Source organism: Equus caballus, chromosome 15 (assembly GCF_041296265.1).
Source record: "Equus caballus isolate H_3958 breed thoroughbred chromosome 15, TB-T2T, whole genome shotgun sequence".
Classification (NCBI taxonomy): domain Eukaryota; kingdom Metazoa; phylum Chordata; class Mammalia; order Perissodactyla; family Equidae; genus Equus; species Equus caballus.
The window spans coordinates 44,870,372-44,891,302 of record NC_091698.1 but is presented as its reverse complement, the minus strand read 5'-3'; the positions used below and the strand labels follow the sequence as shown (position 1 = coordinate 44,891,302).

The window sequence follows — 20,931 nt, the reverse complement described above, 5'->3', positions numbered from 1 at the left end:
GTAGGATTCCACTGTGTGTGTGTATATATATCTTCTTCTTTATCCATTCATCTCTCAATGGGCACGTTGGTTGTTTCCAAGTCTTGGCTATTGTGAATAATGATGCAACGAACACAGGGGCACATATATCTTTTCCCATTAGCGTGTTTCCATGTTCTTTGGATAAATACCCAGAAGTGGAATAGCTAGATCATATGGTAGTCTTATTTTCGCTTTTTTGAGGAATCTCCATACTGCTTTCCATAGTGGCTGTACCAGTTAACATTCTGACCAGCACTATACAAGTGTTCCCTTTTCTGCACACCCTTCCAACACTTGCTATTTCTTGTTTTTTTAATAATAGCCTTTCTGATGGGGAGGAGGTGATAACTCATTTTAGTTTTGAATGCATTTCCCTAAAAACTAGTCACGTTGAACATCTTTTCATAAGCCTGTTGGTCACCTGTATATTTTCTTTGGAAAAACATCTCTTCATAAACATTAACTTGAGGCGCCTGCCAGGGCCTCCGCAATCCACCTGGTCTGTTTCTGCCCTCTCTAAACATCGCCATCATCCAAAAGCACACAAGAAAAATCCACTGGAAGCGTCGATCACAGGGCAGGAGAGCGGTGGGAGCACGTGAGCACTGGGTCGCTGTTCCACGAGGGCAGGACGTATGTGCCCAAGGGTCCAGAGTCGCATCTTGGGAGGCTTGTAGGGCACCTGGAGGGGGTGAGCCAGGGGAGGGGGGGCATAAAAGGGAATGCTGTGGGGGGGGGGAGAGAAGGGGATAGCAGATAATTATCATGGGAAAATTGGTAATTTACATTTCTAAAATTATTCTTATTAAGATATAATTCACATACCATAGAAATCCATCTTTTGAAATTGTAAATTCAGTGGCATTTAGTACATTCACAAGCACAGGCAACCACCAGCATTATCTAACACATCACATTTTCATCACCCCTAAAAGAAACCCCCCTAACCATTAGAGGCTGCTCCTCATTCCCTCTTCTCTCCAGCCCCAGGCAACTACTCAGCTGTTTTCTGTCTCTATGGACTTGTCTTTTCTAGACATTTCATACATATGAAATACACCACAATATGTGACCTTTGTGTCTGGCTTCTTTCACTTAGCAGAATGTTTTCAAAGTTCATCCATGTTGTAGTATGTGTCAGTCTTTCATTCTTTTTTAGGACTGTAAAATATTCTATTGTATGGATCCACCACACTTGTTTATCCTTTCCTCAGTTCATGGACATTTAGGTTGTTTCCCCTAGTAATTTACATTTATTGAGAATTTATATTGTGTTAGGAAGCACCCCTTGGGTCATCAATTCCATTTCACAGATAAGGAGACAGGCTTGGAGAGTGTCAAGAATTGGCCCAAGGTGAAGAGGCAGCAACTGGGCGAGCTGGGGTTTCAACTCAGGCAGGCAGACCTCAGAGGTAATAGATTCACAGGAGAGAACGTGAGAAAGGTACAAAAGGGGATTCAATGGAAATTCACCCTTCTCCCCAAGTTCCCCGGCCACCCAATTCCTTCCTCCCTTAGACACATTTATTTACTTTTGCGATGCTGTGGATCCTTCCAGAGAAATGATTTACATCCCAACACGGCTGTATCACAATTTACTGACTAATGGGTCCCACTGATTTGAAGTGTCACTCTTATGGTACACTAAATTCTTACATTATGTTTGAATTACTCTTCATAACTGCCCCGACTGTGTCGCTTGTCTCTAATATTTGGCATTTCTCTAGAATTCTTTTTCTCTTCTTATATATTTTTTAAAACTTCCTCCTTTTCTTATTTCTATTAAGGCATTATCCATTGTGTTCATTCACTCTTGTATTATCTGTAATGTCGTCTTCAGACCTGGTTTCTTCAAAAAGTCAAATTCGAGAGGAAAATAAAAAGAAGGTGAGAGACACATGGGGGGAGAACCCATAGATTAAATAAGATGTCAGAAACCTAACAATGAAATGCAAAGTGTGGACCTAAGTTAGACCTAACTCAAACCCCTAAAAACAATTTCTATGACATTTAGGAGGCAACTGAGAATTTGAGAACTGACTGGATATTTAATAAGAAAGGAGGATATTAAGGAACAATAGTCTGACACTTTAAATATACATACCAAAAATGGACAGGTGAAATTATATGATATTGGGCATCTGCTTCAAAAAACTACGGAATACGGTGAAACACGTAGGGGTAGAGAGGAAACACGACAGCCATAAGCTGATAAATATTCAAGCTGGATGAGTTCATGGGTGGTCCACGAACGCCACAGCATTAGGTCTGCTCCTGTATAACTTCAAAATTTGTGGTAATTGTTTAAAAACAGGATGACACTGTGGAAAAGTTTTTGGCACTTTCCAAAGGATAGACATACAACTCCTTTGTGATCCAACATCTCTACTCCTACCTATACATCTAACAGAATTGAAAGCAACGATTTGAACAAATATTTGTACACAATGTTCACAGCAGCATGATGCACAAGAGCCACAAGGTGGAAACAACCCAGCTGTCCATCAACAGATGAATGGATAAACACAATGAGGTATGTATACACAGTGGAATGTTATTTGGCCATAAAAAGGAGAGACATTTTGTTACATGCTATAACATGGATGAACCCTGAAAACATTATGTTCAGCGAAATCAGCCAGACACAGAAGGAAAAATATTGTATGATTCCGCTAATGTGAGGTACCCAGAACAGGCAAATTCATGAAGACAAGAAGTAGAACAGAGGTCACCAGGGGCTGAGGGAGGGGAAATGGGGTTGTTATTTTGTAATGGTTACAGAGCTTTTGTTCAGGATGATGGAACTTGTGGTTACAGGCAGTGGTGACGGCTGCACAACATCATGAATGCACTTAATGCCACTGAATTGTACACTTATGAATGGTTAAAATGATAAACATTATGTATATTTTACCACATCAAAAAAAAAAGCAAAAGGAATACCCAAGTTCAAGTTTCAATTCTTCCTTTTCTAGGCCTCAGTTTCACCATCTGTCAAGTGAGTCACTGTCACCGTCTATGCTCCGGGCTCAGTGCAGAGGAAGCACTCAGGAGGGGACGTTAGTACCACTCCCACTTCATCAGCAAAGGCCTGCTGTGCGGATTCACTGACTTAACGTGTGTGCACGCACTTTTTAAATGGCAGCTGCTGTACAGGCCTACCTCACTGTACTGTGCTTCGCTCTACCGTGCTTCACAGACGCTGTATTTCTTACGAGACCCCCATCAGCAACACGATTACAACTTGCTGAAGGTTCAGAAGATGGTTAGCATTTATAGCAATAAAGTATTATTTAATTAAGGTATGTACACTGTTCTTCAAGACCTAATGCTATTGAAACTTAACAGACTACAGTGTCGTGTAAACATAACTTCTACATGCACTGGGAAACCAAATTATTAGTGCCACTCACTTTATATTGCGATATTCACTTTATTCAGTGACCTGGAACAGAACCCGCAAGATCTCCGAGGTAGGCCTGTACAAATGTTAAGAGACATTAGGTGTTATTGTTTCCCAAGGCCATGGAACTGGTCAGAAGGAGGATGATTCTTTCTCACTGATAATGCCACACAGGCCAACAGAACGTATGAGTTTCCCTGGTGTGTCCAAAGATATCAGGAAAAGAAAGCATAAAATTTAGAGAACTGTCTTCTACCGAGATGCTTACACGTGCTCTGACAACTATTTAAAATAACTGCTAAAGACATCATGGATATTCCTTTCTTTTCTTTTAGGCTACTACTTTTCTTACTAAAAGTTGACTTGACATTCAAAATATAGAACAGAGGGGCTGGCGCCATGGCGCAGTGGTTAAGCTAGGTGCATTCTGCTTTGATGGCCTGGGTTCGCGGGTTCAAATCCTGGGCTCGGACCTATACTACTTGTCAGCCGTGCTGTGGCACTGACCCACATACAAATTACAGAAGATTGGCACAGATGTTAGCTCAGAGCTCATCTTCCTCAAGCAAAAGAAGAGGAAGGTTGGCAATGATGTTACCTCAGGATGAAACTTCCCAGGCAAAAAAAAAAAAATATATATATATATATATATATATGTATGTATGTATATATATAAAGAGAGAGAAAATGGAAGTCTATAGTATTTCTCAAGCATGTACAGAGGCTATTGCCAAATATTATATTTCGATTCAAGTCTCTAATCTCTTTTTGAGACAGCAATTAGAAAAGTGTAATTAAGGAAACCACTTGGTTCCCTTTTTGAAATACTACCCATGAGAGAAGGCCAGCATTATAACTACTGAATTACTATGGTTATTACACTATAAGAACAAAGATGGTCTTTTCACTAAGGGTTCCATTTACCTCTGGTTTGTATTAGTGGCGAGGGTGTGTTACATCAATAATCAGTCCAAGTTCTTCATTCTGCTCTCAGATTTTGCTAGAAACATCCAAGGGGTGAAAACATTCTTCTGGAGCAAGATTCTTCTCCGAACTCTGTCAGAGAGAATGAGGTAAGAAAGAGCAAATGTGTCCTTAAAATCCTTTCTTATACCACCAATTCATTCAAGCCCTGTGATGCTAACAAACAGTGTGATTCAGAGGAAAGTTTCCACTCCTCTGGAAGTTATGAGCTACATTACAATCCTTTCTTCCAGGGATTAGAGGGAAGAAAATAAGCTCACGTCTATAGATTTATTTCTGTATTTGTTTCATGTGGGTTCCCAACCAGACTGTAAACTCCCAGAAGGCAGGGACCACATCAGTGTTGTCCACCACTGTACCTCCAGCTCCAAGTGGAGTGCCTATAAAAAGGCACTTATAAATACTCCTAGAATATCTACATAAATGAAGGATGGCTCTTACTGCTAAATATTCTTTTCTGTATTTCTTTCATTTATGTACTCTGTTCCATTGATCTATTTGGTTATTCAAGTGCCAGCAACACATCTTTTAAAAAAGTAACAGAGGGGGCCAGCCTAGTGGCATAGTGGTTAAGTTCACAGACTCTGCTTCAGCAGCCCAGGCTTCGCAGGTTTGGATCCAGAGTGGTGACCTAGGACTGTTTGTTGAGCCACGCTAGCTGGCATCCCACATGAAACAGAGAAAGACAGGCACAGATGTTAGCTCAGGGCCAATCTTCCTCACACAAAAATAAAAAACGAATAGACTACTTTTCAGAGCAGCTTTAGCTTCATAGAAAACAGAGCAGAAAGTAAAGAGTTCTCACTTTAATCCTCTCTCCTTCACCCCACACAGCCTTCCCCACCATCAACGTTCCACAGCACTGTGCCCCATTTGTTAGGATCAATGAACGAACGTCAACACATCATTATCAATCAAAGTTGATAGCTCACATCACACGTCACTCTGTGTTGTATATTTGATAGATTTCGGCCAATGTACCATGACATGTATTTACCCCTATAGTATCAGACAGATTAGCTTCACTGCCCTAAAAATCCCTTGTGCTCCAGCCACACTTCTAATGTGGCTTAATTTCTGGTACGGCTACATGAACCCCTTCCACTGCTCTTTTTTTTTCAGAATTTTCCTGGCTATGTAAGTTTCTTTTGCTATACGAGCTTTAGAATCAGATGATATGAGATGATGCTAAATTTACAAATTAACTTAGGAAGATTTGACAGATCTACGATGCTGAGTCTTCCACAGAACACTGTGAAAGGTTTGAAGACTGTATTAATTACAACAAGGCGTACAATCTCTCCTGTCAGTTTCTTCCAGACTTGGAGCTGGAGGATCATGACCATCTCCAGCTATCTGAACAACAGCCAACCTGAGGTAACTCATTTAGTCACAAACCGCTTAGGAAGCCTTCCTTGATTAACCCTGTCTGTTGTCATTTCCCCCTCCTTTCCATTCCTAGGCATTTCTGCTGTGACATTTCTGTGACACATCATTTGCCACTTGACAGTCCACTGTGCCTGACACTCGACTGCCAGGTACTGAGGTACCTTTGCCTTGGGTGACTTCCCTCAAACACCCAGGACACCTTGTCCCATTCCACTGCCACGCAGGGGTCATTCATCTCCCTACCTCTACTGCGTGAACAGGGACTGCACTGGGAGTGGCCCTGCAGCTTCGCAACCCCCTTGATGGCGCCTTAAACAGTCCCAACACTGAAGAGAACACCTTGTGCACACAGAACTAGAAGAGGCTTCCTATAACCACGTCACACAGGAAAGATGTTGGCTGTGCGGAAGAAAGGAGACTGAAGACTCTTCCTGCTTCTCCCTGCTGATGTCCTTGAAGAAAAGGGGCTGAGCAGGGACACGGGGGAACCTCAGGATCCCCTTGCAGAGACCGTGGAGCAGGGACCGAGGAGTGAGGACAATCTCGGAGAGGAGGAGGAATATAGGAGGAAATTCACAGGCACCGCCAATGCGGGTGGCGGTGGGCCGTCAGTTCACTCATTCAACAAAGACTGGAAAGTAGTTATGATGTGTCCAGGACCATGTTTGGTGTTGCCAGATGTGAATCAGAACTATTTGCTTATCTTTAAGAAATCACTAATGTTTAAGTCCAGAGATGCAGAAGAATTGACAGAGTAGGTGAAAACCCACTCCTGACCTACGAGACACAAATTAAATAAATTCCCAGTAGTCAAAGTGGGCTCTCCCTGACACTAATCCACGCTGTGCCGGGCAGGGTGATGAGACATGGAATCTCTTCTCACCTTTTTCATGTCAGTCAAATGCCTTCCCCACCTATTCCTTTCTTCCTTCAAACAAAAACACAGTTTTTCAGAGTTTCCATGCTGAAATCCTGACCTTGCTGATCCCGGGCATTTTTGTGGTTGTGAGGATGGGATGGGAGGGGTTTTACTGGCATTTAGTGGCTGACGGGCATGGGTATAACACATCTTGCCAAATTCAGAACACTCCCACAAGTGGGTCTCACACCTGGATGACTTTTCAAAGTCTTATTCAACATCCATAGAGGTGAAAAAGTGTTCACAAGTATCTAAGCCTTAGAACCTAACTCCATTACACACATAAACACAAAGGGTTTCTTTGCAGTTTTCAGGGACATTGAATGTCCAGCATGGAAACCATCTTATCATCCTAGTGAAGACTGTACTTTGTTTTCTTTGGAAATCTACTTAGCGCAGCTCACAATCATTGAAACTCCTGCCACTAAGGCAACATACCCACCCAGATCAGTGAGCATGGGCAGCTTTGGCATTCATGGTGCAAGCAACTGACAATTCCTTTATTTTTAGTGAAGCCATGCCCAAACATTGACATATGGAAATGTAAACACATATTACTCTATTCTAAATTACTTTATTTTATTTCTCCTTTATTTTATAGTTAGAGCATTACACTGATTTTTTCCCTTAAACTTAAGTGTGGAAGCACGTTGGGTATATATATGAATTTCACTTCAGGAGAGTAAAGGGGATGTTACAAAATATTACTATAAAAAGTGGAAATGGAGTCAGATAGGGTGGGAATCAGAGTTCTGCACGGTGAATTCAGATTTCTGAAAGAATACTGAATTAACTTTTCTTATCTTTTTGATAGGAACTTTGAGAACAAGGACACAAGTCCTAGCTATCCGCTGTCCAACTGGGAGACAGTCTTTCCACCTATTAATACACTTTCTGTGAGCCAAATTTGACATCAGACTGTCTCCTTGCGTACAACGGGGCTCCTTGAAAACGGAATTCACAGCCCACTCAGCGGGTCCCCTCTGCTCTCTGCTTGGCATCTTGCTGCTCCCCTTCTTCAACCCCACCTAGTGACCACCTGTTCTCCCCTTCTTCCTGTTCCCCATCTTGAAAATATGCAAGGCAACCAAACAGAGCAAAGGTCTCCACAAACAAGGCCTAAGACCACAGATGGCCAGCCCTTCTCTAGCCCTGATAAGCCAGCCCAGTCCTGAATGCTAAGGTTCATCGATACTCACACGCTGACCGAAATCGTTTAGATTCAGTTCTTTCACTTCACGGTTTATTTTTAGTCCTCATACAACTGAAGTCATCAAATTCATTACGTGCGGACCTTCAAATTCATATTTTAAAGGAAAATCGGATGGGAAAGGGGCTGTGAACTTCACTTAGTGCTAGGAGTCACACTGAAAAGTAATCTTTCAGCTGACCTCTGCAGGATGAGGGAGAACTCACCGAGGTCAACCCCGTGAATCTGAAGCACACACAGTGAGGGCAAAAGGGGCACAAGACCGGGCCGAAGAAGCAGAGAGGATTCTAGACCAGGCAGACTCTTCAAGGCCAGGGTCAAGAGTTCGTTTTCACTCTTAAAACAACGTTTTTGAGTGATGTTTCTGAGCAATGTTCCGACTTGCATATTAAAAAGATTTCCTGCGTGAAGAATGCATTGGAAGGAAACGACAGTGGATACACGCACACTAGTCAGGACCTACATGCAAAAGAACAGGCACATTCCGTATGAGGATGCTGAGGGAAGTCAGGGGACAGGTTCCAAGATATTCAGGAGGTCAAATGAAAGGGACTTCATGAGGTATGAGCTGGACGAAAGGAAGGTCTCAAGGAATAAAAACGAGCTCACTGCACACAACAGCAAAGTCTCACAATTAATCGTTTGAACGTGTAGAGGAAGAGCTCTCAGATGAGACCCGGTAGGCAGCTACTGCCGCCCTTTGTGATTCCCGGCAACGACACAATCCAACATTTTCCGCAGAGAGTTCAGCGGTTGCGGAGGCCTTCTTCACTCACACCTGGTTCTCATCACTCACATTTTCCGTGCCCAAACAACACAGTTTGAGGAACTGAGCGGGACTCAGTTTCGATATTTAAGTACCGTCCCCAGCACTGACAGACCATCCTAGAAAGCAGTCCCTCTGCACTTGACCCGAGCAATGGCCAGAGCCTCGCTTTTAAAAGGATGGGGAGAAATCAGAACATCTCATACCGTCCGTTTCAGCCACTGTACGCGGAGCAGCCAGACGGTCAATGCCTCCGAGAAAGGGGCGGAGGGGCCAAGCACGCGGCCTCAACAGTGACAGGCAGAGACCCCAGTGGACGAGACCCAGACCCAGGAGCTGAGAGGCGGCAGGGCTACGCCCAGGGGCCAAAGCGTCTTACCTTTCGGGAACGTGGTTTCTGCCCTTCCTCTTGGCTGAAGAAGGTCCGAAAAGAGGGGTCCGCGGACCTGGCCGCGGCGGGCATGAAGCCATTGCCTCATGTGGGCCCCAAGATGCCCCCCTGCCGCCAAGACTGACAGACTCCCCAGTCCGGCGCCCTCGGGGTCAGAACAAGACCCCCAACCGCAAGAACCTGCGTAGGAAACCAGGCAGCGCCCAAATCCCTACCACAGCGCATGCGACACCGCCTGGCCTGATGACGTCACCAGGCCGGCTGCCAGAGAAGCCCGATCAGGGAACAGCACTCTGGCGGCTACGGCGCCCTCCTTCGCCGGAGGCCGGTAGTACAGCTCATGCAGATGAGCGCAGGCTTGTCACCGCCTTGAGATTTCAAACACTGCAGGACATGCAATGAAAAGTGAAGTCAATTCCCCCAGTTCCTTGTGTGCTTCTCCAGATATTTTCCAAGTGCTTACGTTCACTCGTATATTTTATATAAAGATTTCTTTGTACCTATATGCATATCCTCTATTTCATGTAAAAGCAGCGTACTCTACATGTTCTACAATCGACCTCTGACCCTCAGCTTTCCAGTCCATTTATTCATACATCCATTCTATTCCTTTTAATGCTTGCATACTATTCCATTCAGTACAATCACCAAAATTTATGAGTCCAATGTTGGTGGACTTTTAGTTGTTTTCAGTACTTTTGTCCTCTGCTACAGAGAGACTGCAATGTGAACATCCTCACGCGTGAGTACAGCTACTTTTAAATTCCTAGAAGTAGAATTGCTGGAAAGGATATGCAAACTTACAATTTTTAAAGTACCCTCTAATTCCCCTCCAAAAACACTGTAACAACCTACTCTCCCACTTAGAGTGAAACTTTCATTGGATTCCTACCCTGTGCCAGGTATCATGTTACAGGGTGATGCTATGTATATTTTCAAAAATACCGATAAATAACTGAGAGGGATAAGAGTGGAGCTGAAGACTAAGATTTCCACACAGCATCAGGCACAGGGAGCTGTCCCTGTTAGGAAAACTCTGAATTTGGCTACAAGTGGAACGGCAAAGGACAGCATGTCCTACAGTAGGTCTGAAGGCAGAAGGGGCAATAAATTTCAGATTAACCTGTAGATAATTGTAACAGGGAATGCTTTTTACTTTCTATTTTCTAGTTTCTGAAAATATCTTACAAACACTGTTAATAATCTTCACAACCATTGGAGAGCTAGGTAAACAACAGGTCAGAGAGGTGAGAGTTCTGGAATAAAGGAATAAATGAATGGGTAAAACGATCACTAGCTTTAACATTTCTGGGATAGTCACAGTCTAACCAAGTTGAAATCCACAAGCATCTACAACTCAGGAATATTCTACATATTTCCAAGTAGGTGCACATTAGTAAGTTGATATTTGCAAAAAGAACGACATCAGTTAGCACAGCAGAGTTTGCAAACTTACAACTTGGCACCTTCAACTTTGAAGTTACATCAAAAAATATTCCTGGGGCCAGCCCCGTGGCCGAGTGGCTAAGTTCGTGAACTCCGCTTGGCGGCCCAGGGTTTTGCTGGTTTGGATGCTGGGCGCGGACGTGGCACTGCTCATCAGGCCACGTTGAAGCAGCATCCCACATGCCACAACTAGAAGGACCCACAACTAAAATATACAACTATGTACCGGCGGGATTCGGGGAGAAAAAGCAGGAAAAAAAAAAAAGGAGATTGGCAACAGTTGTTAGCTCAGGTGCCAATCTTAATATACATATTCCTTTGGAGTTTATGGAAACAAATACACCATTGGTGAGCAGTGGCCTAAAAGTACACAGGGTACAGAAAGCTATAGACATGACCACACAAAATGTAACATGAATTGATCAGAACCTAGAAAGGCTATATTGGTCTTGCACTTCCCATTTGCTAAATGACACAAGCTGGGGTGGGACTACGCTCAGATGACGCAAGAAAATCTAGACCTAAGCATAACAAGGTCTCTAGAAAGTATGGGAAGCAGTAAAGTGTAGGTCTTTGGAGGTATGAATCCAACATGAAGTAAAAGAACGCCTCCATGGGTATGCAGGACACTGGAATGGAAAATATAGGAGCAAGGCATATTTGGAGCACCGAACAGATAAGTAGTTGACACTAACAAAATCTGCCAGTACCCGGCAGGGCCCCGGGGAACATGGAGGAGTCTGAGGGATGCCAGTCCTTAATTGAATCAAAAAGGGACAACGGGGAGAGTAAGGAAGAGCCTCAGGGCTAGACGGACAGGGTGTGTTACACCAAGACAAGTCTCAGTTATCCCCGTGGCAACAAAATGCAGGAAACGGGTCTATGGGACGAGACAGTACCCTAACTATAAAGAAAGGCTTCCTGTGAGTGCAGGGCTTGGTGTAAGTTCCAGAACATTGGACTCAACCTTCTGACGTTCCTCAAGTTTCATTTAAGATTCTTTTAGAGGTAACACGATGCTGAGGCTGCAAGCTACGGTTAAATGCCTGGAATGATGGAAAGAAAGCGGTTATAGAGACTGGGAAGCAGGAAAGGCCCAAGTAAGGGTTTGCCTAAACAGACTGGAAGTGGAAAGTGAATATTTTCACGTGTAAACATTCTACTGCTACGAGAATTTGTCTTACCACAGCTCCCACAAACTTATACTGCCCACCCTAACCTGCGTTAGCTCCGGATTCCCTTCATTTCCACATGACATAGAGAAGAGAGAGACCAGTCTCACTTGTGGATCTGTTGTTAGCCTCACGTTACATCCTCACATCATGGAAGTAGGCTATCCGAGGTACGAAGCTGAGGGGCAAAACCCTTCAAAGATTTCATGAGCCCCAGCCATAGCTCTACACTGCAATACCCTTTACAATTTCTCCTCGGGTAAGCAGCCCCCACCATCACTCAAAACATTAACATTTCATAACAGGAAAAATATTCCTATAAATGAAATGTGTGTCTTTGGAGGTCCCATCTAGCAGGTATCTACTTGGGGCATCCTGGCATCTTGGATCACACACCTCCTACTCATTTAAACTATGAAAGTCTCCACATAGGTCCACCTAGGCATCCGAAAAGCTTGCCGCCAAGGAAAATGACTAGATCCACAGATTTCCTCCCCAAATCAGCTGACTCCACATACAAATCAGCAGCAACTCAGCCCTCGCCCACTGTCTCCCGGTCACCAGAGTGGTTAGAGAGAAGAGCACTAAGCAGGGCACAAAAGCAGAGGCTCCCAGGCCAGCCGGGTGCACTGCACACATCTGCTCCTTAGGCGTGAGGGCACCGTGCAACTCACCACAATGCTTCTCACAGACCCCTCGTAAGTTTCTCCACAGAACCCTTCAGGTCAAGTTAGTTCGTGACGCTTCCCAATGAACAATCAGCAGGAGAACAGCATGTGATCTGTCTTCCAACGTTGGATCCTTAAAAACACAACCAGGAGAAACACGGAGAAAGACCCAGAGCATTTGAAAACAACCCATATTCTACACAATTACCAATGAATAACATAAATGATGTAATATCACACAAAACAAAGTGAGAGAAAGTGATTTAAGATTATTCTCTTTAGTGGACAGAAACTGCGGCTGTTGCAGGACTACCCAGCAAATTGAAAAGCTATATACTGAATTTTCTGTTCTCTTAATACAAAATGAGGGCAAAATGTTCCACCTGTTTCTCAAGGCCAAAAGATCCACAGACAGCTGTTTTCCTGTCCCTTTCACCTTGCCTCTCCCCTATTCTCCACGAATGTCCTCCTCTTTCTCTCACTATTCTCCTCTGCATGTTGCTCAGCCTTGCGCACAACCATGGCCGACAGAGAACCCTAGAGGCCCAATGTTCTACAGTGGCTGTTTCCAAGAGGGAGGAGGCTACAGCGACTGCCACACTGGATACACTCAGAGGAGAAGGAAAGGGGAGGACCCCGAATGCCTCTCATGTATAAAAGCGCGGGATGGCAGGAGGCCTGTGTGGCCCAAGGAGCCAGAGGGAGCAAATTATGGGCAAAAGAATTGCAACCCAAGGCTGGAAGAGAAGAGCTCTGCCCTCAGCTGTGTCCCTGGCTCTCTGGCATCTGCTTCTAATGGGCAGGCGCCATTTTCAGAAGCATCAGGCACTGGAAAGAAGACCTCTGCTGCTGGGATTGAAAGGAAGTAACATCCAGGAGGGGGAGATGCAAGGGCGAGGCTGGTCCCAGAAACAAGGCCTATAATGCAGACAAAAGAAAAGGGGAGCAGCAGAGAGATGCAAGTCCAACCCGGCCCAGCCCAGTCCAAGGAAGGTAGGATTCAAGGAGAAGAAACTCAAAGAGAAGAGCCTTGAACCACATCATTCCCCACAAGGGGCACTCAACAAACCTCACCCTACGCTTTCACCAAGTTACAGAAGGAGCTGCCAATCCTTTCCTTTGCTCCTTAAAACCTGCAGTAAGTTCACCGTTAGATCACCTGGTAGGATTTCAGAACAACGGTAATAGGTCAACCTAGATGTCCTTTTCCTTCCTCTCTAAGGATATTAACTAACTGTACATGTAATTACTAATGTACAATATATGTTATAAAGTATAATTCATAGAATACAAAGAACTATGAGTTAATTACATTAATGAACATCTATAAGGAACGTTGAGAGGATTCCCTAACATAAGAGCCTGGGGAAGAGAGACTAGCACACGTGGCTCCTAGGATGTCACCTCCCCAGAGCTCAGCCATGCAGGTGCTGCTGTAGCTCTCCCCCGACTCCCTCCACCCAATCCCATCTTCTTGTGGGGAATCTGGCCGCCCTATTGGCTGTCTCGTACCTTTGAACTGCCTGCTCTGTGACATCATTCTCCCCCTAGACCTACTGCCACCTGCTAGAATCTTGGGGTTTCCATGGAGTTGTCTGTAAATAAATTTGGATCATCGCAAGCGACCAGTGTGACCAGTGACCTTCATACTGGACACACCGCTCTTTGACGGCAGCCACTCAGACTTCCTCTGGTATCGTCTCCTCATCTCTTGGATCTGCGGTTGATGCTTCCTCTTCTTTTCTCGCCATGTCAGGCAAGGAAACTAACTTTTTAAGTGTTCCGTTATGTATTTTTGCCCCTAAATTTGGTAGTAGATTCTAATGTAGCAGAGAATAATGGGAGGAAAGTATTGAAGTAAACCTGGGGACCTAATTTAAGTTTTGACTTTGACATTTATGAGCTGTAGGACTTTGGACAAGTCGTTGACTCTCTCACAAACTCTGTTTTCTCTCATCTCTCACATCAGGATATTACAACTGTGGTTCCTTCTGCTCCTTTTCTTTTCTAATATTGAATCTTAAAGGTCACCCAGGTAGAAATGAAATCAGAGACTTCTTGAGGGTGTTTCCACAGAAACAGAGAGAAATCTAGGTGATGCAGGAAGTTAGCAGTATATCCCCAAAGGTTTCATCTGTAATGGTCTCCCTCCACTGAAATTTCAACTGTAGTATTTTAAATTTAGTGCTGTTCACAAGGCAATATGCCCATGTTTGGAGTTATCTACCTAAATGAGGTGAAAAAAAAAAAAAGTAGGAAGAGACAATGGAGAGTACTGGGCTATAGGGGGACTAGTCTTCAAAGGTCAGGAAGTTGAGGATTGTTTTCATCAGCACAGGCCAACAGGAACCTAGAGGGAGGATAAAATAGAAGAATGAGGAGGAGAGCGAGGAGGAGCTCTCCAGGAAAAAGACGTGGTTTGGCATGACATGCTGAAGGAACCAAAGATTTTCAATTGCAGCAGGAAGAGCACAGAGTGAAATGTGCTCAGAGCAGGGCGAAGCACAGTTGACTTCAGCAAACGCTCACATTCATAGCCGAGGAAGGCCAGTGAGGCAGAACAGGGCATCGCCAGGCAAAGCAGCTTCTCAGACTCAGACTCGCTTGTTTGCTTTTTTCTCTTGCCTCTCTGAACGCGGACGGCACCTGAGAGTTTGAATATAAACATTTCAGAGATCTTTTAGAAATGACACTTCCTATAATCCAGAAATTGATAAAGTGCTTATCCAGACGGCTGGAGGCAACAGAATTTCTAGTGTTTTATTTCATTCTCATTTTTCTTTTAAGATTTTATTTTTTTCCTTTTTCTCCCCAAAGCCCCCCAGTACATAGTTGTATATTCTTCATTGTGGGTCCTTCTAGTTGTGGCATGTGGGATGCTGCCTGAGCGTGGTTTCATGAGCAGTGTGATGTCCGCGCCCAGGATTCCAACCAACGAAACACTGGGCCGCCTGCAGCGGAGCGCGCGAACTTAACCACTCGGCCACGGGGCCAGCCCCTTCATTCTCATTTTTTAACTATGTAGAGGTTTTGCCCATTAAAAATAAAACATAAGTTTCTAACAAATAATATCCTCTAACTTGAATCAGAAGGATTAATTCCTGTGTGTGATACGTAGGTTCCAAGTCAAGGCTGCTTTTCATCTTTATAAACATTTTCTTCCTGACATAGAGCGCGCACTGAGAAACGGCCACCATCTCTTTCTAGATGTAAGCTGCCCGAGAAGAAAAAGCAAAACTCAAGTGCCCCATCTCTGACTCCACATTTATCTCAGACAATTTTGTGGCATCCTTCGGGTTTTCCTACATTAAATTTTTAAAAGTTGGATTCTAGCGATGACGGTGGTTTTAGTCTTTGGGGATGACCCCTTCCTGGATCTTGAAGGTGATGATAATTGAGGTTTTAGGATAAATAGAAAAACCTTCCTGATACCTTTTAAGTACTCTCTTCTGCATCTATGTGGTTATACTAATTGAAGTATGGATTTCTAGGCTTACTAGCTGTTCCTTGCGGCTCATGGTCAGAGAAATAAGAACGAGCACAACAACGGAATTCCTTTACACTTAGGATGTTGCTCTCTGCTTTGTACCAGTTTTCACTGAAATATCTGTCTGCTTATATTGTGGCCAGCTATACATTCACATTGATAGCATTTTGATGCCTTTTAGGCCACTTTTACTGATCTACTCTGTCTGCACGTACTGGCTAGGAATTCATTCAAAATCACCTTCTTCTCGGGCTGGTTTTGGTAAATAGTATTCACTACAATGGAGCCGGCAATATTCACTTTCATGACAAAGCGTATATGATACAGAACTACATTTATCAGTAAACTGATTCTGCTTTGTTGCTTGCTGCATAACGCAGTTTTTATGAATATCTATATGGTTCTTTTTACTTCCTTGATAAATGTTTTCCATGATTTTTCACAGAACTTATCATATCTTCCTCCAGATAACAGATATGTCCTATATGAATTCATGTATGAATTACTATTATTGTTGTTGCTCTTGTTATTGTAACTACAGATGAGTAACCTGAAGCTCAGGGAGATTAAATTACTGTTTTCTTTCAAAAAGCACTTCTTGGGATGCACACCCTCAGGCAATCCTGTGGAGGTAGGATCAGAAACCAGGCTTGAAGAGGGTAAGAGTGACCCTTTACACCTACCACCCGGACTGACTACTGGGTGAACTCTAGGGAACAGCACGTGAACAGCACGAGCAAACAGACCCTGAAGAGACAGTGGTAACAGCTGCACTGTTTTCTAAGGGACCAAGAAAACACCTTATTAGGAGGTCTCCTTCTCCCGGGTTCTGGTAGTGGAACAGTCAGAGCAGAGTCCTGGCAAGAAGTCAGGAGACTTAGGCTCTGTGACCTGGTGATGATGCTGCCATAATGGGAGAATCGGACCACTCCAGCTGACCTCTCTGAGCCTCAGTCTCCTCACTCGTACCAGGAGAACGTCAGAACAGAGCATCTCTGAGGACGTTCTAGTTTCAAGTGCTTCAATGCTAGCAAAGAGTAGACGAGTCAGGACTAGGGGAGGCTCAAGGGAAGGATGGGCAGGGAGAAGGGGGCTTCCAGCCTAGACAACAAGGTGTGACCCACACCACGTGGGGCTTCTGCACATCTCTGCCGCAGCTGGGAGCACAGGCAGTTACACAGAAAGGAACAAACTCCTCCCGCCCTTACAACCACCATAAAGGCGTGGGTGTTTGCTGTCTCAGTGAGCACTGGGATGAGAGGCTTCCTCATGCAGCAACCTTGAGATGATGCTGCTCCTCAGACATTGTCAGAGTTGATCAGTCTCACTGAGTTTTTCTTCACCCTCTTGTTCCCTACAGAAAATTTCCAGAATCCATCCTTACTTGGAACTCCAAACTCCCTGCAGCTCTCTCTTCCTGTGCTGAGCGATGCAGCTTCCCTAGCAGGAAGTGTCTGCAATTTCTCCAGAGTCTCTGCTCCAGCCGTCAGTTCAGGATGGCTACTGCCATCAGCCTCGGGCACCTCTTCCCAGCCACTCATGGGCAGCGCCTACCTTTACCAACATTCTAGCACAACCACGCTGTCTGGAGTGACTGGCCAGAGCCAGAGCTCCACCTCAGCTGCTTCCTATCCGGGTCTCTTTGAGTGGGGTGTCCCAGGAAGCACTGCACAGGAGTCCTCTTCACTCGGAGACTGCACTCTGACTGTCACTGGCCACGACACAGCGGTTTCTTCCATGTATATGGCAGCACAGTATGACAGAACTTCAGGTGCCAATAACCCGGTCCCACTGTATCCATCTCTTTCCACCAGCCTTGTTCAGGGAACACCATCTCGGGTTCCAAATCAGGGACACAGCCTGTCACTTCCCTACCAGGAAGGAAGCCAGGTGTACTACTGTGGTCACGGCACACTGGGGCCTCTGCTGTCTGGAGAACTTGGCCCCTGCCTGCAGTCCTACGGCTCTGTGTCCTACACAGGAGCCGGGGCCTCTGCTCCTCAACCAGAAATGGTGTTGGTACTAAAGGAGATTCAGCCCACACATGGCCTTCCACCAGCCTCCACCTCTGGGGTCTACTACGCTGCGTCTGCTCCAGCCATCCCACAAACCAGATTTCAAGGTGAGTACAAACAGCAAGAAGGCAGAGAAAGGAGGTCTGCATCCAAAATCAGGGTCAAATCTGCAGCCGGGAAGCGGTGAGGCCACAGACAGGTAGAACTGAAGTCCTGAGACATGAGTGAACACTACCCTCGCTCAGTGCTCCCCATTTCAGACTCGACATAAGAACACCTCATACAGGGGGGCAGGGGGGACACTGTAATGCTCATCTATGCTACATGGCTGAGAACCCCAAGAGCACACCAAGGGACCCCATATCTCTCACTACCCCAGCTGCTAAGTGCCCTACTCCACCACATACAAATGGACTCCCTCTGCCGATTTACGGGGTTAGTCTCCTGGGAAGGCCTGTCAGAACTATCACTATGATAGAGACACGCAAACTTTCCCTCACTTTGTTCACTCATACCAGGAATAAGCCCTTCTGTCCCGAGACGCTGTCAAAATTCAGCAGGCTAGGAATCTGTCCTTGCTCATATATTCCATCGGAAAGAGCTCCGCTCCCTCTCCTCGTCCACAGTGTGACGTGTTCTCATTCTCCCGGGAAAATGGACAGCATCAAAAAGACTCTATAGGAGAATGTTAGGACTTGTGAAATGTCTCATAGTATAAAACTCTCTTTTACTTTTTATTGCTCCTATGACAACCCTATGAAATAGAAAGAAAGCCAAGGGACAATGACATCCAATGATCACCAGTAAGAACCAGAACACTCGCCTCTTACCTCCTAGCACAGGGCACTGTCCATGATCCTTAAGAGCCAGGAGAAACGCCTTGCCCATCGGGGGAAGGGACGTGGTTGCTGCACTGGTGTCTAGGGGGGAACACCTCACCCACCGAGGACTCACTTCATCCTTGCTTCCTTTGTAGTGGTGGAAACGTCCCTGGGGATGGAGACTTCCCTGGGGCTGCGACCGCCAAGCCAGAAAATTTACCTACAGCAAGCTCCAGAATTCCCCAAATCCTGCAGTAGCAGAAATACCCAGATGCTGCAGAGTGACCCACCAGCTGAGCTTGGGGACGTGTCACTGACAGCTCCAGACAAGACGTCTAACAGTGACCTCCTGGCACTGTCTCCAAATCCAAAGAACTGGGATGAGTTTAACACCAAACTTGCAAAGCCCCTGGATCCCGACCAGATCCCAATACAAAACCAAGAGCCTCTACTACAGCCTTTAGAAATTCCTGATATTCTCCAGCTCCTGGCCTGCATCGATCCCCTCGGACCAGAGGACCACCCTGCTTCCGAAAACGCTGATCTGGGAAAGGGTAGCCTGAGTCTTGAGGGCCAAGGGACACTGGACAACGGGACCGAGGCTAGCGGTGGCTTTGCAGACATCGCTACACTGATGGAGGATGGTCACCTTCCCCAACTATTCGACCCCTTGAAAGACCTTGATCAACCCCAAGGCCCCGAGCTGAGCCAAGCCAAAGACACAGGAGCCATCGAGTCCATCCAGCTGCAGCAAAAGATAAGTGGCAGAAAGGCTGCCTCCGAGTACACCAGGAAGAACAAACATCAGGCCTCTGAGCCTCTCGATGGTGCTCCCAAGGCCAAAATCCAGCCAAAGGACCCGGAGTGCCTGTCAGGGGGAGACAGGGCTCCTGAGAACGAGGCCGAGCACTCCAACAGCAAACCTCAGAAAGCTGCACCCAGCAGGATCAGTACAACTAAGAGCCATGGGCAGGAAAGGACCAAGAGGACCAGAGGAAACAACCCCAAGAAAGCCGGAGAGAGTCGGCAGTCAGGGACTGAAGTCAGGGTGGAAGAGAAGCCAATGATGCCCAAGATGAAGCGGAGGAAGAATCAGCCCGAGCTGAGCCAAGAAACCTTTAGGCGGCCTCGAACCAGCCTCGGCCGGCACATGTTGGAGTCGGTGCAGGTGTTTCATGCTCTGGGGAGGAAGAGTGAGAAGAACACCGGGCCCTCTTCCTCCCGGGCCCTGGGAACCTCCAGCAACCCCAAACACCCCCAGCCCAGCCCAGCTATCAAACCGTGGCTGGATAAACCACTGGAGGGTCAGTGTCCTGAGGAAACTCAAGTCAAAGCCCAGAAAGCAGAGAGCAGTGCTGAAAAGGAGTGTCCACCTCCATCCCGGGACGAGCTGCCACCTCCTGGGAAGGTCAGGTTGGTACCTTTGCCTTTTCTGTCCGTGGACAAGCCTCCAGCTCGACCTGTTCCTCGGAGGCCACAGGCTCTGGCCTCACATCGGCCTGCTGTGGCAGACCCTGCCCGGCCTGCTTCCACCAACTCAGCTCAACCAACTGCAGTCAATTCCAGCCACCCAGCTCCTGCATCTTTGACAGGTCCTGCCAGACCAGCTCGGCCAATTTCCACCAACCCCGCTCGACCAGGTTGGACCAACCCCACCCGGCCTAGCGTCCCTCAGTGTCCTGCTTCAAGGCCTGCACCTTACAGAACAGCATCTTGCACTTCTCTCCAGCAGGAGCCCGTTGCCACTGCTGTGCCCATGCTCCAGGCCCCGCCCAAGCCTCCCGCCCAGTATCTACTGGAGGATTTCAGCAGGCAACCAATTCCATGGAGGAAACCCGACATTCCAGGGCCAGTGATGTCAGAGCCCATCACACAGGAACAGAGGCCAGAGCGGGAGGCCATGAAGAGGCAGGCTCAACAGGAGCGTGAGAAGGCTGCCAAGTACACCTCTCGGGGGAAAGTGCAGTTTTTCACTGAGAGGGAAAAAGAAATGGAAATTTCTCGATACTACGGCTACGCGATATAAGGCTGCTAGGGCTCTTGGTGCCCCTTTGGGGACCAGTTGTTTTTCCAGAGATAGACAGATAGATAGACTTCTCTTATTTATTTTGATATATTTAAAAACTTAGTAAGACAGTAAATAAAGTACTAGAATGAATAGATGAGGAATAAAGAAGCCTTCTGTGTTTGGAAATGCTGTTAACTGTGTTTTTTCTGTGATGGGGGTGGGAGGGAACCC

The 20,931-nt window shown here is 45.9% G+C and overlaps 1 protein-coding gene and 1 long non-coding RNA gene across 2 annotated transcripts in view; one reads left to right on the top strand and one right to left on the bottom strand.

Moving 5' to 3' along the window:
* LOC138917663 (uncharacterized) overlaps positions 1 to 20,931 on the bottom strand; it is a 53,794-nt gene that overhangs the window by 22,451 nt on the left and 10,412 nt on the right. Inside the window, exons 4-5 of the long non-coding RNA XR_011425973.1 lie at positions 4,349 to 4,480; positions 3,435 to 3,500 (exon numbers count right to left, since the gene is read on the bottom strand). This is a non-coding gene — a long non-coding RNA (uncharacterized lncRNA). The remainder of the gene's footprint in view (positions 1 to 3,434; positions 3,501 to 4,348; positions 4,481 to 20,931) is intronic.
* On the top strand, positions 9,327 to 20,880 carry LOC138915134 (uncharacterized protein C2orf78-like). The gene is made up of 4 exons (XM_070235934.1): positions 9,327 to 9,411; positions 14,012 to 14,125; positions 17,217 to 17,978; positions 18,848 to 20,880. The coding sequence occupies exons 1-4, from the start codon at positions 9,327 to 9,329 to the stop codon at positions 20,716 to 20,718; spliced, it is 2,832 nt and encodes a 943-aa protein (XP_070092035.1). The 3' UTR covers positions 20,719 to 20,880.